At 35.4% G+C, this 15,824-nt stretch overlaps 1 protein-coding gene across 1 annotated transcript in view; it reads left to right on the top strand.

Moving 5' to 3' along the window:
• The window catches only part of C15 (homeobox protein C15), a 94,315-nt gene that overhangs the window by 64,098 nt on the left and 14,393 nt on the right, over positions 1–15,824 (top strand). Inside the window, exon 2 of the mRNA XM_076442037.1 lies at positions 4,710–4,938. Coding sequence (XP_076298152.1) covers positions 4,710–4,938 — 229 coding nt within the window. The remainder of the gene's footprint in view (positions 1–4,709; positions 4,939–15,824) is intronic.

The raw sequence follows: 15,824 nt of genomic DNA on the forward strand, positions 1-15,824 counted from the left end.
CGTCACGAGAAATCACACGCTATCACGTCGTACGCGAGCACGTGACATACAGCGGATCCAGAAAATGTTTGAACACCAAATTTCCGATTCTCGAGAAATCGTCGGTATCGACAATTTCGTTTGAAAAATATTAGCCTGGCAAGAAAGTAATTTCGGTACTTTAAGGTGAAATATAGCCCGATTTTTTTTACTCGAGCAATGAACTTTAATGAATATTTAATGATATTTTAATGATATTTATTTATGAACTTTAATGATATTTTCCCATTTGTTCGGTGATCTTTTGCCGATAATAATAAATAAGAAAATATTTTATTGATTAGTTCATCGTTTGAATAAAGAAATTCGGTTTTATTTCACCTTAAAATACCGAAATTACTTTCTTGGCAACCCAATAGTATCATCTCATTTTGGAGGTCGATAGCACTACTTGCGCAGACGTTTAGTCATTTTTTTGAAAGCATCAAAAAATGTTATTCTGATGTTTTGTTAACTAACTTATTGATCAAAGAACACCATTGCAATCAACATACAGTGGATCCAAAAAACAATTGATAAATAAACTTCTGATTCCCGAGACATTGTCAATATTGGAACTAAGTTCATTACAAAAAATAGTACAGCAATACATTTTAGCTCATTTTAAAGCTCGAAAGTGCATTTAATGCGATATGCAAACCCATGGATCTAATGCTTCGAAACATGATACTTATATAATTAGTGACACATGATTGTTTGGATAATACAACAATAACATAGTTTCAGTGCTGAACTTAATCCTTATTGAAGTGTGTAGTAAATCGTGTAGCCTATCGGCTGATTTAACGCAAACTAATTCTTTCGCAAGAATTCGAACATCAGGGGCCCGGATAATCGAAGTTCTACAGTATATGCCAATAGATGGTATGCGGCAGTGATAAATGCATTACGCGATTGGGCGTGCGAGTACTACTTGTTTGACGCTAGACGCCAGTTCTCTTCTTATTAATAATAATTAATAATAACAGTTCTTTATGTCCTTAACGCAGTTAGCTTGACAAAAAAACTAAAATCTTAAGTCGGATTAAAAGTTTGTGATATAAAGATACGGGTTCAATATTTTATAGTAATCGCTAGACTCTGGGTCTTTATATGTACATATCCTTCTAAAATATTTAATAAAACGATTTAAAAAATCATACATTAACTTTTTTTGTGTCACTGTAAAGGGGGGCTTTGATCTACAAATCTACGGAAGATTTGTTCATGAGAAAAATGTTTCAATATTTTTAGAGACGTTTCAGTTGGTAGAATTTTCAGGAGAAAATCTGTCTTCAGTTTTCCACCTGTTACATCGTGCGAAATTGGCTTCGGCAAAACTGAACGATGGTTAGTAAACGTAAAAGTCTGTAGCTTTAAAATGAGACCAGAATGATTATGTTGCAATTTGTTTTAACGAAATCATCGGCTGTTTAAACATTAACAATTTCTCGAGACTGCGAAACTCCGTGCTCCAATTAAAAATGTGATGCTGTAAATGAAATATAATTTGTCTTTTGAAATCTTGTAAAATTGGGTAAATTATGTATTATATTAGGAGTTTTTATGCGACTATTTACCGAGGGGAGTATGAGGGTTAATTTTATTGAATATTTCTCCGAAATTGTGTTAATTTCAAGTTTATTGTTAGTTGCCCAGAAACGTGTCAGGAAAGACGCGGCCAGCGGTGGAAATCATTAGCGTGAGAAACTAATAAAAGTTCTGTTTTATTCATGACCCATTTATATCGGGATCTTTGTACGAATTTCCAGTATTGTATCCTTCAAAACCGAGCATTAATAATTCTGCAGCTTGGAACACCAACAATAAATGTCACCATTCTAGCAAGTGTTGTCACTGTTAATATTAATCGGAGAATTATCTAGAGACCAGAAGCCCACATTGTGAAGAACTTGTACTACTGAAAGTTAGATAATGCTTTCACCTTTCAGTCAACCGTCAAAGTCTAATTTTATTGTAACTGGGATAGTTACATTGTTCTATTCTGTACATATACATACATAGTATAACCGAATATCGATTCTTTGGAGTTCAATTATTCTGCTCCATGATTATACATACATATAAAACATTGTTTCGCATTTATATATTGATCATTGGATGCTTAATTTGTATCCTACAATTGTTTAAATCTTGTCTACTAAATTCTTCAAATTTTGTCTGCTTTCTTTTCCTCCATTTCTGCGTCCGTTAGTTCATTATTAAGTGCCGTCTAATTATCGAATGTAGGTGAAGTCTATTTGTCTCTCATACGTGCTTTGTTCTACTAGTTTAATTAGCACTAATATTAGTTTAATGACGAACAATGTTGTTGCATCTCTCCAACATATGGTCGTCTATGCACACAGTAATATGTGATCCTTGATCTTTTAATAGTATGCAATTTATTAAGTTTAAAAATCGAATTAATATAACACTACATTGCTTTCTTTTTATATATAAGTAATAACTCTTAAGAATACATCAAATTAATAATAATATAATATTATATTAATAATAATATAAAAATTAATAATAATAATAAGACAGAGTCATAAATAACTACATATATTAGGGTAGGTCATAAGTAGACTGCGGATTTTATGCATCCTTGTCAAAAGTGAATATACGAAACACGAAAAAGTGAAAATAGAAGATTTGAAGAATACGATTTAGTCCAGTCAATGAATGAAAGGAACACAAAATGGAAGGAACACACAATTTTTAACTTTGGGACTTTGTTTGGACTAGTTAGGAGGTAAACATACTAAAAGTCCCCACTCCTAGGAGGTGAGCGGAATGCAGGGGGCACGTAGAAGTCACCTTTTTCGGTTTTCTGCTTATATCTTGGAAACTATGTGTCTTAACGATAATACCATTCCACACAAAATTAAAGCTGACGGAATGTGCTATAAGATTGATTGCATTCACTTTTTCGCTATCTCGCATAGTTTCCGAGGTATCCGAGCTCAAAGTTCACTAATTGTGAAAAAGAAATTTTTGCCTCACGTGTTTTTCCTTATTTGACTAGCTAACTCGTCAACACAATTAGTGAACTGTGAGCGTGGATATCTCGGAAACTATGCGAGATAGCGAAAAACTGAATCCAATCAATCTTGTGGCACATTTTATCAGCTTTAATTTTGTATAGAATGGTCTTATCGCTACGACGCATAGTTTCCGAGATATCCGCGCTCAAAGTTCACTAATTGTGAAAAAGAAATTTTTGCCTCACGTGTTTTGCCTTACTTGGCTAGCTAACTCTTCAGCACAATTAGTGAACTTTGAGCGCGGATATCTCGGAAACTATGCGAGATAGCGAAAACCTGAATCAAATCAATCCTGTGACACATTTTGTCAGCTTTAATAGTTTCCTAGATATACGCGGAAAACCGAAAAAGGGGACCTTCTACGTGCCCCCCTGCACCCCGCTCACCTTCTGGGAGTGGGATTTTTAGTATATTTGCCTCCTCACTAGTCCAAACAAAGACCCGAAGTTAAAAATTGTGTTCCTTCCATTTCCCTCTACAATTACTAAAATTTTTAAGAGGAGAAATAAATGTCTTTGCAGTTCCTATTTCTTGAAATCGATGTACAAAATGTTTATTTTGTATGAATATATCCACGGTCTAGTAATATGTTAATGCCTTTTTCCATATATTATATCTGTATTCGAAATTTGACTTTACGACACAACTTTAACACTCTCAGTGCCACGTCTTCGCGAAATGGGATACCGAAATAGTTGTCCAGACTTGTAAATGAATTTTGGCACTGAAAGTATAAGTATAAGTATAAGTATAAGTGAAAACAGACATGGTGAACACACGTGTTTTACGAGTCTCACGACTCTCATAATATTATATTTAATCATCTAAGCAAGTGAGTGAAATATTGTGGAAAAATTTATTTTCCTTACATTTAAACATTTAATAGTTATTACCTTTTGAAAATTGTATGTGATTATATAGAAATTATTTTATTTTCTTACAGACGCAATTCAATTCAATCTTGAAAATGGTCCAAATTAGTGACCGAAACGTCGATCGAACCGTAGCGCCGATATCATTCAACAATTGTTATTAACTGAAATTATTATTGAAATCTTCATATTTTTAGTCATATACATATATATACATAACTTTGAATTTATTTAGTTTACGGAAACCTTAAAAATATCGAAGTATAATCGAAAAATATTTTTGTGCATTGTCTCCGTAAGACTCTAATTCAGTGTTTCCCAACCATTTTTTTGCGATGTCCCACCTAAGCCTTTCTAAAATTCGTATGCCCCCTACGTAACATATACATAACTTTTAATATTTAGAAATTGAATTCTTTACCGAAGAAACTTGAATGATAGGTTTTAGGAAAAAATCACTAGGAAATTGTTTAATTGCCCCGTTAACAATTAAATTGCCCTCCCCCCCCCCTCCATTGTGGGGCGTGGGCCTCACGTTGGGAAACACTGTTCTAAATATCAGATGATTGCATAAAATCGTGCCTAATTTTCATACATGTCGCAAACTAATTGTAGAAAAGAATTGTGACTACATAATTTCTTTTTAAAGCTGTATTCTTTAAAATTTAATCATTGAATTTTATTTTCAAATCGGGCACGAACTTATGCAATCGTCTCATAGAATGAGAGATTGCAAATCTTTAACCACCTCTATCGTTGTTTGTAACAGTAGCCGGAGCGTTTCCAAGGAGGATCGGCCATCCCTACCAAAACAGGACACCGCCGAAGAGAAAGAAGCCGAGGACAAGCTTCACCAGATTGCAAATCGCTGAGTTAGAGAAACGTTTTCACAAACAGAAATACTTAGCGTCGGCCGAGAGAGCAGCTCTCGCAAAATCCTTGAAGATGACCGATGCTCAAGTGAAGACCTGGTTTCAGAATAGACGGACAAAGTGGAGGTAAGTTATTGGCATCTCATCAATTCTTACGATCAAAACCGACAACTAAAATTAGTAACAATAATTACGCTATCCAACACTTCCTCTATCTTGTGCAATGTAACATCAATTATTTTCGCTTAGACTATAGATTTGATCGTTGTAAATCTCCATACTAGGTCCATGAGGCATCCTCGCACCAGTCCATAATTCACAACATCATTTCCGTGCACATCAGAAAATCTTTTGTGTCGTTTGCACCGTTTTTCGAACTTTTCAAAAATGGGAAAGCACAGCTACACGAAATTACATGTCGTTATTGATTATCGCCAAACCAAAATAGATGTTAAAGGATATAATCAATTATAGGGAACTGTTTTAAATTACTTGATTAAATTCTGTCTTCTAAATTACACGTGTGTTTTATAAATTAAAAATTACGAAATAAATATTGGGGGCCCACAAGCGGGACAAAATGATAGCACAAATAGCAGTTTTACATTTGTCAGTTGTGCAGAAGTTACTGAAGAGCAAACATTCATTGCAAAAACCTAATTGATAAAGTGGGTACTAGCTTCTTTCGTGCTTATTTAATAAAACACCATACTAAATCGTTAAGATTGGGTCGTGGAAAAGAACTAACTTAAGGAAAGGAAAAAACTTAAAGGAAGAACAAGATTGAATTACACAAATATCAAAAACTGTAAATAGATGCCGAAAAGTTATTATGAGCTTGTTAAATAATCCTGAAAATTACGGGAAAATTAAGAGTTCTGGGCGCCCACAAAGTTTAACTGCCCGTGAAAAATGTGCAACATTGAGAACAGCATCAAATTCGAGGATGACTGCGAGACAAATCGCCGAAAGTGTTGGCGTAAACACTAACGGAAAGAACGTACGTTGTGTTTTACAAAAATGCAAGCACTTAGCGCGAAGAGAATTGCAAAAGAAACCTTGGTTAAAGATGGAGCAGAAAGCGTTCCGCTTACAATTTGCCGAAAAGCATATAAATATGAGGACAAAGCGGCAAAGTGTCATATTTACCGACGAAAAGAGATTTAAATTGGATGGTTCAGACGGCGTAGGCTATTACTATCGCCGCGCCGCGCCGCGCCGCACAGTGGTCTGAGTGAGAGCGGCAAAAACCCCATATTTTCAAGTTTCTTAAAAAACCAAATTTTTTATATTTTTGACTAGTAAGAGAGTAAATTCAAACATTTCTAGGATGAATCAGTTCAAAATCCAAATTCACTTTGTTGTAGAACGTCATAAAGTTGACCATGCTAAGCATACCTAGTTTTCAGCATAAATTCAAGCGCATGTTTGAAGAAACCGTATGCGCCTGTAAAAATAGTAATGTAAATAATGTTTTCTTTTCTGACTTCCTTCAAGTACGAAGACCCGGAGTAAATCGCGAAAAAGGTTTATTTTTAATTTTTTCGAGTAGTTTTGCAGATAATGCTATTAAACGGGGAAAAGAGCAACGTTAATGAAGTTTGAAAGACGATATCTCTCTTGCGCCAAACTGCGCCAAGGTGCCAATGGAAAAATAACGTTTGTAGATGTCTAAGTAAACAATAAATGCAAAGTTCATCTGCGGTAACCTGCGGCTTTGGGTTTTATCTCATGAAATGTCGGTGAGAACGCGTCAAAGAACGCTCTGCTTTCTGGAACACTTGACGTTTCGAAACGTTGACAAAACTATTGTAGCGTTATTTGAAGGTTTAATGTTATATTATTATAGGTCGTTGGATTCGTCTTGATACCAGTTAAAATATTATGAAGTAAAAAATATATGTTAATATTTAAAAAATTGAGATGACCTTCATTTTTTATACAAAAAGAGATTCTTCTTTAATTTTTTGTATTGAAGTTTGTAGAAAAGTGAACACTGATAAACTTTCGTTTGAACAATTTTTTGTCAGATCATCGGAAATATTTTAAAAATTGTGTTAACAATTCTCACAATGCATACTATTAAAAGAACCTGTGCGAACCCGTTACCCACTGTATGTAAAAACAAGTGTAAAATGTATTATTTATTATTATTTTATTAATTATTTTTTAATTTATTTACTATTTTTCGTGACCAAAATGTAAATAAACCTTACCTGTATACTGTACATAATAAATTTCCATAAAATTATTTCATTTTACTTTAATTGACATGAAATTATTGTTTTTTAAATTAAGTAGTTATTTTATATGGAGAGGAATCATTTTTTATTATCTTTAATTTAAATTGAATTATATTTCATTTTAAATTTATTTTATATTCAATTTAAGTGTAAAATTTATTATTTATTATTAATTTATTACTTATTTTTTAATGTATTTATTATTTTTCGTGATCAAGAACGGTTACAATCATTTTTTGTCGAGTTTTTCCCCGAAATAAAGCTTTCCTAGGGTTTTTGCCGTTTTCTGCCGCTCTCAGACCACTGTGCGCCGTCGCCAAATGGGATGCGGCTGTATGATAATTGGAACCGATATTGGAAATTGGGGTAAAACAGAAATCAAATTTATAAAAGGACAAATGAATAGTGAACGGTATATTGAAATGATAAATGAACAAGTAAACACTTATGCTGTAAGAATTGCTGCAAATAAACACATTTTACAACAAGGTAATGTCGCAGTCCACGCGGCGAAAGCTGTCAGGAAATACTTTTCTTCAAAAATTATTCGTGTTTTGGAGTGGCCAGCAAGATCTCCAACCTCAATATTATTAAAAATTGTTGGGGACATCTTGCCAGATCTGTGTACGAAAATAGCAGACAAGTCCAAAATATTAACGATTTAAAATAGTGCATTTTGGACGAATGGAAGGCTATTAGCCAAAACAGTATTAAAAAATTGTATAAATATTTACCAAACCGAATTATTAAAGTCGTTAGCTGTAAAGGAGGTCCTACAAAATATTGAGCATTGATTTTTATTGATTAATTATGCTATTTCAAATTTTTTCATTAAGTATGCTATCATTCTGTACCTCTATATTTCGTTAATAATTCTACTTTATTCAATAAAAATTAGTTAATGAAGCTTTGTTTCATTTCATTCATATATGTTGAGAAAGATATACTAAAAATATGTGTATAAAAAAATTGAATTTCTAATGCTTAAGAAACAGAAATTTTCGTCCCGGAGTGTATATCGTGCTTTACGAAGTATTCCAAAACCGCATGGTAAGGATAATCCACACAAATCAAGGAAAAAGTGTACCACATATTTCGTTCGAAAGAGTGTCCATATCTGGAACCATTTTTCTCGAGCGTGTTCTTTTTTAGCCAGTTTTTTTCAGCCCGGAGCCAATCTATCGTGTAAATAGAAACTAAGGTGTGTAATTCGCCTAGAAAGGAGTGAATTGCGAGTCGAACGAAAGGAGCCCATCCTTCCGGGTTCGATGTTGCGGCCATTTCGCATCTCGAGCCGAGCGTCAAAGAAATTGTGTGGAAAAACGCGAGATGGGAAACCGCGCCCGGAATGTTAATAGCGGGTCAGCAGCGTCCTGTCGCGTGTATCTGTGGACGCACAGAGAGCCGAATATATTGGAGTCTCTTCAAGATAAGGAAGGACGAAAACACGTCATTTAGATAAAGCAGGGCCCGTTCGTGGCGCGGGTACCTGATACGAGGGGCGTCTTCGCGGCGCGGCGGCGGGACCAACTCGGGAGACATTCTTCAGGAATACAGCCCAAAACCCTGCTCCACCATTTCCTGCCTAATAGTTTTAGACCAGTTTTAAAAGCGTTCCCCTGCTGCGCGGCCTTGAATTATTCCGGGAAGTGTTAGGATTTAAAAGTGACTGCGAAGTTAAGAGCCCTGGTCACTAAGCAGGACACTGTGCTTCGAAAATTTGGAATACTGATCAAATATTACTAAATTGTAAAAAGTAAACTGGACCTTATGGATAACCTGCTGAAGCTAGAGGCTAAGCAATAAAACGCGAATCGATACGAAGGGCGTCTTCGTGGCAACGAGATTTTTCAGGAATATAGCCGGAAACCCTGCTCCACCATTTCCTGCCTAATAGTTTTAGACCGGTTTTAAAAGCGTCCCCCTGCTGCGCGTTCTTGAATTATTCCGGAAAGTGTTAAGATTTAGAAGTGACTGCAAGGTTAGGGCCCTTTAACAGAGCACTGTGCTCGCGATCGTAGCCACAGAAGTCTGAAGGCTCACTCCTTATCGGAGAATTTTTCAACGACCTCGTAACTTCATGAACTGTCCTTGCTTTTTAGTAGAGTGATTCACTGGTTCGTGGTAGGGAGACGTTGAGATAGGTCTGTTATATGGTGGTTGGCTGCTGTAGTGCTTGAAGTGTGTCGACTGACTTCGAAAGGATGAGATTAGTCATTTGGGGATGTGTTACTTTCGAGCAATTTTCCCGTTTTCTGGATAGCTTTTAATCGCTTCATCCGACTTCACGGGAAAAGTATGAGATTAGTGATTTGGAGATGTGTTGGAGCAATTTTCCCTTTTTTAGATAGTTCGTGAATGCTGCTGATTCACAGGCATCCTCGCCTAAGTGCAGAGTGTTGAGGCACTCAGATTACCCTGTTACGATATAGGTTTGTTGAATGAATCCATTATTTTGTATAATAGCAAGTGGTCGGCATTGTTTTGACGCTACACGTATCGAGCATTAAACCTTAACCCAGGCATGTCAAACACGCGGAAATTGTTGAGTGTACACTGCCGCTCAAAAGTATTCATGAAATTTGTGATATATAATGTATATCTTTTATTATCAAACAATATTTGTTGCTAATTTTGTTGCAATTTTCTAAACTTGTAATCTAATTTTCTGATTATTTATTGTATGCGACATCTGACGATAAATACAATAACAGTATGTGCACGCAAATTGAATTAAGAATATCTGGTAGAATTGATTGTAACTTTTATAAATTATACATAGTATAATAAGCTATATGTATAAAAGTATCATTTTTAAAAAGGGCTCTAATATTTCCCCTTGCATTTTAATTTTTATATTTTATACTCCCTCTCTCCCATAATAATAGTAGCAAGTGAATATTTAAACGGGAATTATTGGCGAATGCAGCTGTAAGTTATGTTGTAGCGCAAAATTGCGAAGACTTCAATCAAAATCAATGTTTCGATCACGACATCTGTCATTTGTTTTGACACATCTTTCAATTTCTGGAAAAATCCAGAAACTATCTGAATACTCGAAATAAAAATTAGGAGTACTATTTTTAATTTATTGTTTAATGTGTGTAATCGCTATAGTTTTTTTATAATAAATGTTGCGTTCTATATTTATTTTTGTTTTGCTACTATTATTATGGGACAAAGAGGCAGTATTATTTATACACTGTTTACATTGTAGGGTAGGACAAAGAGTGATGGTTCACTTTCTTTAAAAACATCAGTACATTGTAATCTTAAAAATTGTGAAATATCTAAATGAATTCAATTGTTGAATAAATCTCTTTATCCTCATATTACTAATGACAATTGTAAAACATGTAAATGAATTCAGTCGCCTAAATTTGATAAGTTAAAAGTAGCAACGTAGTTTAAACTTGTTATGAGTAAAAATAATACCTACCCTGTTGAAAAGCAATCAAACTATTGATTTCTGTCGGCATCAGTATAGCGTAGTTTTCGTTAAAAATAGATTATAGCAGAATAATACAAGTACTAAACTTATAAATAAAAATGTTCACATATTAATTTGGAATACTGTTCAAATAATTGATCTCGTGGTGTACATACCTAATTTAGTAAAAAGTAAACTAGACCTTCTGGATAACCTGAGTTTGTGGAAGAGCAATGCCGTTACGTTTCACATTGTTCCTAGAGCTAGAGGCTAAGCAATAAAACGCGAATCGACAAAAAGGAGGAATGTAAAACGCGTTGGACAAAAACGAAGAGAATGTCGAAGGTTCGCAACGATCTAATAGGAGATTGATAACAGGACTCGATGTAAAAATCTTCTGGTGCCGTTCATTTTCTTGCTGGATTTTACCAGAATGTTTTATCGGATTTGTAAGAGTACTATTGAAAGAGAAGAATAAGGCTTCTTTCAAACAAAGTAAAAACTGATGAATTCTTTATTGATAGAACTTATTTCCTTGAGAAATAACGATATCGTCTTTCCTGGCTTCTGCACTCGCGATTAGTGATCGAATAGAAAATGGCGGTTCGTTCGAACTGCTTCCAGTTACTTATAAATATTACTGAAGTTACTGGAAAAGGAAAAATAATTCCCATTGAGTCCTGCTTCTGGGAACAGATACAGAACATTTTTATTTTGCATGAAGATTTGCAGTCTACTCATTATGAGGTAGCGGTGAATTGTAAAAGATAACTTAATTAATGTTTTGCTTCGTTATACGTGCTTCACGGACCATTTTGGCTGTAGAGGTGGAGGGTCGCACTGAAATTTTCTGTCTTTTTGTTACACAGTCGCTGTCGTCGCTCGAGAAGCGAGCACGAAAATTCGATTTAGGTGGCGACGACACGTGTTATCTGTCTCTCAGTGTGTTCAGGAACGGTAACGCAGCGACAGATACATTTGTCTGGACGTCCCATCGAATTAAATTTACATCTGACAACGAAATGACAAGCGTATTATTATTAATCTTGAATACAGAATCGTATGGAGAGAGCGTGCTGAATCAATCAAGAAATTTTAAGGAATCGGACACGCCGAGAATTCGTCGATACCGCGAGTCAAATATTGCATCCGATGGAAATGCGAGTGTACAACACGTTTATCTAAAAACATGTATATAATTTTTCGCTGTAACAGCTATTCAAGTATTTCTTAAACGACACACGTTACCTGGAACAGTTATGTGGGGACCTTCCCTGCATTATGAATAATTTTATCTTGACGTTACATTATACTCCTGTTGATCTTTTATTTTTTTTGTAATAATTTACTATTAGATGGCGCACGGTGCTCAGGAATCATAACTTTATATACCAATTTCATACCAATTATCAAACCATTTGCGTTAGTACTTTTTTAACTGTGGGTAGACTAACTATGATTTAACATTACTTTTTTAATTGTCTAGCCAAAATTAAAATTGTCACACAATTTTGTTAATTGTTAGTTAAGAGTAAGACAACTAATGTAGAATGCTTACTATAATGTTGTCGGTTTCTACATTTTGGAAAACATTCGATCTGTTATTACTAGACGGCGGACCTTTATGCATTTATCGGAAAATTGAGTAGACGAAATTCAAAAATGTGGGAAAATTTTGAAAATTAAAAATGTAAATGTATGATCTCTCATCTATTAACAATATTAAGGCGGGAAATAACATTCTATTTGGTTTCTGTATCTTGCAATCTCGACGCAGATAATTTTTAATTTGCATAAAGATCCGCAGTCTAGTTATTACTTTCAATTTTCATTTAAGATTCCGACAATTCATTAGCAAAAATATCATTACATTCGACGCTACTTTTCTGGCTTCTTCTGGAAAAAATCAAAATATGCCATCACAACGAGATTAAATACAAAATGTCAAGGTATTCGTCAATCGAATATAATATTTAATACATTTCGCATTTGAGGAAAAAAGATTACAACTTACGTTAGGACGAATATTCTTTGAAATGCTTTTTGTCCATCTTCTGTTCGAAGTGTACGCAAAGCGTCGTCGCAGTAGGTAATTCCTTCTTTTTCCGAAGCTCATAGCAAACAATAGAGCGCAGCGTAGCACCTCGAAAGAGAAATATAAAGGGAAGAGCGATATGTCCTCTGCAGCCCTTGGATCGTCTTTTCCGCGGCGCGGCGCGGCGCGGCGTGGTCCAGCGAGCAGCTGCGTTTAAAGTAACGAGATGACTGTAGGCAGAGATGAGATAACTTGACCTCAATAATTCAGATACCTAACAGCTTAGCCTTGTCCCGTACATAATGCAGTCTATCCACCCCATCCGTGCTCTTCATCCACCCCTGCTTTGACTGCCAACTCTCTCCACTTACTCTCGTTCCCCTCCGAACACCAGCCCGCGTTGCATCCCTTCCGAGTCACGCCAGCCAGCGACTCCACCTCCGCCGGAGCGCTTCTTGCTTCAGCTTTTAAAGTGTCAAACCTTAGAATCCGCGATTACGGATCGTTTCGATCCGCTGCTGCTCGACCCCACCGATTCGCCTCGTTAAAGATTCACCCGGCCCTGTGTTGGATCAGCCGGGTAATCGGTCGAACACGAACGAAACGCGTTCCTAAAAGACTTGTTTTCGACGTCGACTCGATGTTGATCATCGCGAAGACCACGACTCTTTTCCGTATCCTAACGATGCTCGACGATTTTTACCAAACCTGCTTTACACACCTAACACGACGCTGCAGGAACCTCTTGACATGCATGCGAAAACTCGGGGACCGAAATTTCATGTACGCTTACACATGGAGGGTTCATAAGCCAATCAGTATAGGTTCAACTTTGCCCGAAAATCAGTGACGATGTGTTCAGAAAATAACGGGAATTTCCATTTTCTGGAAAAAATTTTATTCATTCGTCTACATGAATGTTATCCCCTTCAAAATAATCTGCATTAGGTATTACTAGACTACTTAATAATTTTAATAGATGAGAGATCATATATTGACATCTTCAATTTTTCAACAATTTTGAATTTCATCTGCTCAATTTTGCTATAAATGCATGAAGATCTGCAGTCTAGATATTACACACTTAAGCCAGCGTTTCTACCAATCCTTGAAACACTTCTGGAACTCCATCTTTGGGATAGCTTTTAGTTCTTTCAGCCTTGAAAAACAACGAAACTTTGAGGTTCTCTTTATTTCTGGGAACAAAAGAATAAGTCTGGTGAATATGGAGGCTGGGGCTTCATTATAATGTTGGTTTTGGCCAAGAAATCACGAACAAGCAAAGAAGTTTCGAAACGCGGTTCTTAAGTCAAGTCAATTAATTTACCCCCGCATTTCTCAGTGCGTCAAAACCGAGAGCTCGGGAATTAGCTTCCGCAAATAATACAACACACTACAAGTGTATTCCATTTCTCTATAGAATATATTGTACTCTTTATATTAGATAATTGAGAGTCTTCAATATCTTTTCTACATCCTTTAAACTCCAGACGCTAGCATTTCACTTATATCGATAAACCTTTACCGCTCGAGGTTTATCAACAATTCTATCATATATAAAGTTACTCGGCTCGTAACAATGGCATGTTTCTGTTAACCTAAACTGTTGTATTTCATTTTTATTCATTAGTAACAACTTGCCCTAGAATTTTAAAATATAATAAAAACAATAAATTACTCGTTAAAGATGAGAATATCTATTCTATTTCTACGTCATTTTATGTTTCTTCAAAATCAGAACTTATAGACCTGGTCTCCCCTACAGACTTATGGCTGCACTATTTACAATTTAAATATCCACAATTTTTCGAGAATTGGAAATGTTCAAATACTTTTTGGGTCTACTATTATATTGAGTCTGTATAAAGAATTGTTGAGTTCATTATGCAGTAAGGACCGAAACTGAAACCAATAACCACAAGTTTTGGATAAATCATTATTTATTGCTAGGAATATAGAAGAATAACAAAAAATCAACATTATAATTATTTTTATCATAGTAACTTAAAAAATTTTGTTCAATAATTAATCTCTCCTCGTTTAGCAATGACAACAAAAATAGATTGACTCGGTTTTGCACCACGTCCAATACTTGGCAATATTTAATATATTATTTATTTTTCATATTTCGTCCACAAGCCTTGTGCTTGAAAAACTGCACTAATTCGCTTTGGCATACTTTCTACTAATTCTTTGCAATAATCCGGAGATATGTTCTTGAATTCTATCATACGAATCTGTGATTGAACTTGGTTGGGAGTCATATGAATCCCGAAGTCGTCTTTTTAATAAACCGCATAGATTCTCTATGGGGTTGAGGTCGGGGCTCTGTGCAGGCCAATCCAGAACAGAAAATTTTTTAGTACTGAGCCAATTTTTTACACTTTTAGCAGTGTGCTTAGGTTCTCGGTCATGCAGGAAAATTACATTTTTTTCTTCAAAAGGCATATTTTCAACAGCATCTATGAGATGCTCATTATACATGTACCGATTCATGATGCCATTAATTCGGCGCAGTGATCCAACACCAAATGCTGTTAGGCACCTCCAGAACATTAGGGATCCGCCTCCATGCTTTAACGTTTGTTTCACATGTCGTGGTTTAAGCCTTTCATTTTTACGAATTCAGCACCAAGACATGCCATCTGAACAAATTCTGTTAATTTTGGTCTCGTCTGACCAAATAACCTGTTCCCAGTCAGTAGTTGTCCAGTTTTGATATTTTGTAACAAATTCCAAACGGCGTTTAATATTTTTTTTCGATAACATTGGCTTCTTTATTTTCTTAATGCTTCTAAACTCAGCTCCTTTGAGGGTTCTTCGTGCTGTCCACTGACTTATTTGTATATTCGTATCTTCTTTTAATAATTTTGCAGCCATAATGGAAGTTGAAGCTTCACCAGATGTGACAAACCGTATAATCCTTCGTTCATCCTGCGGTGATAATATTTTTGGTCTTCCTCCAACATTTAATAATATATTTTTACAGTATTTTTTTCTTATTCTCTGCACTGTCGATTGACCAACACTGCAAGTTTTCGCTGTCTTACGCGTTGACAAGCCGTCATTCAAAAGAGAAATGACTTTTTTTATACAATTTGGAGCAATTCACTTCATATTTATTCTTACTTCACTTGCGTGCTTTTCCGTTCGACTGATTGCGAAGAACTGACTCAGTGTTAAGACGTAGACTAATAGTTTGTAAACATGCCAAAGTGCTAGATGTAAACATACTACTAGAACATGCCACGTAAACATTTCTTGTAGGGACCGGTGCAAAACCGAGTCAATGTATTTTTGTTAT

The sequence above is a fragment of the Lasioglossum baleicum genome, chromosome 17, assembly GCF_051020765.1.
Source record: "Lasioglossum baleicum chromosome 17, iyLasBale1, whole genome shotgun sequence".
In the NCBI taxonomy this organism is placed as follows: Eukaryota; Metazoa; Arthropoda; class Insecta; order Hymenoptera; family Halictidae; genus Lasioglossum; species Lasioglossum baleicum.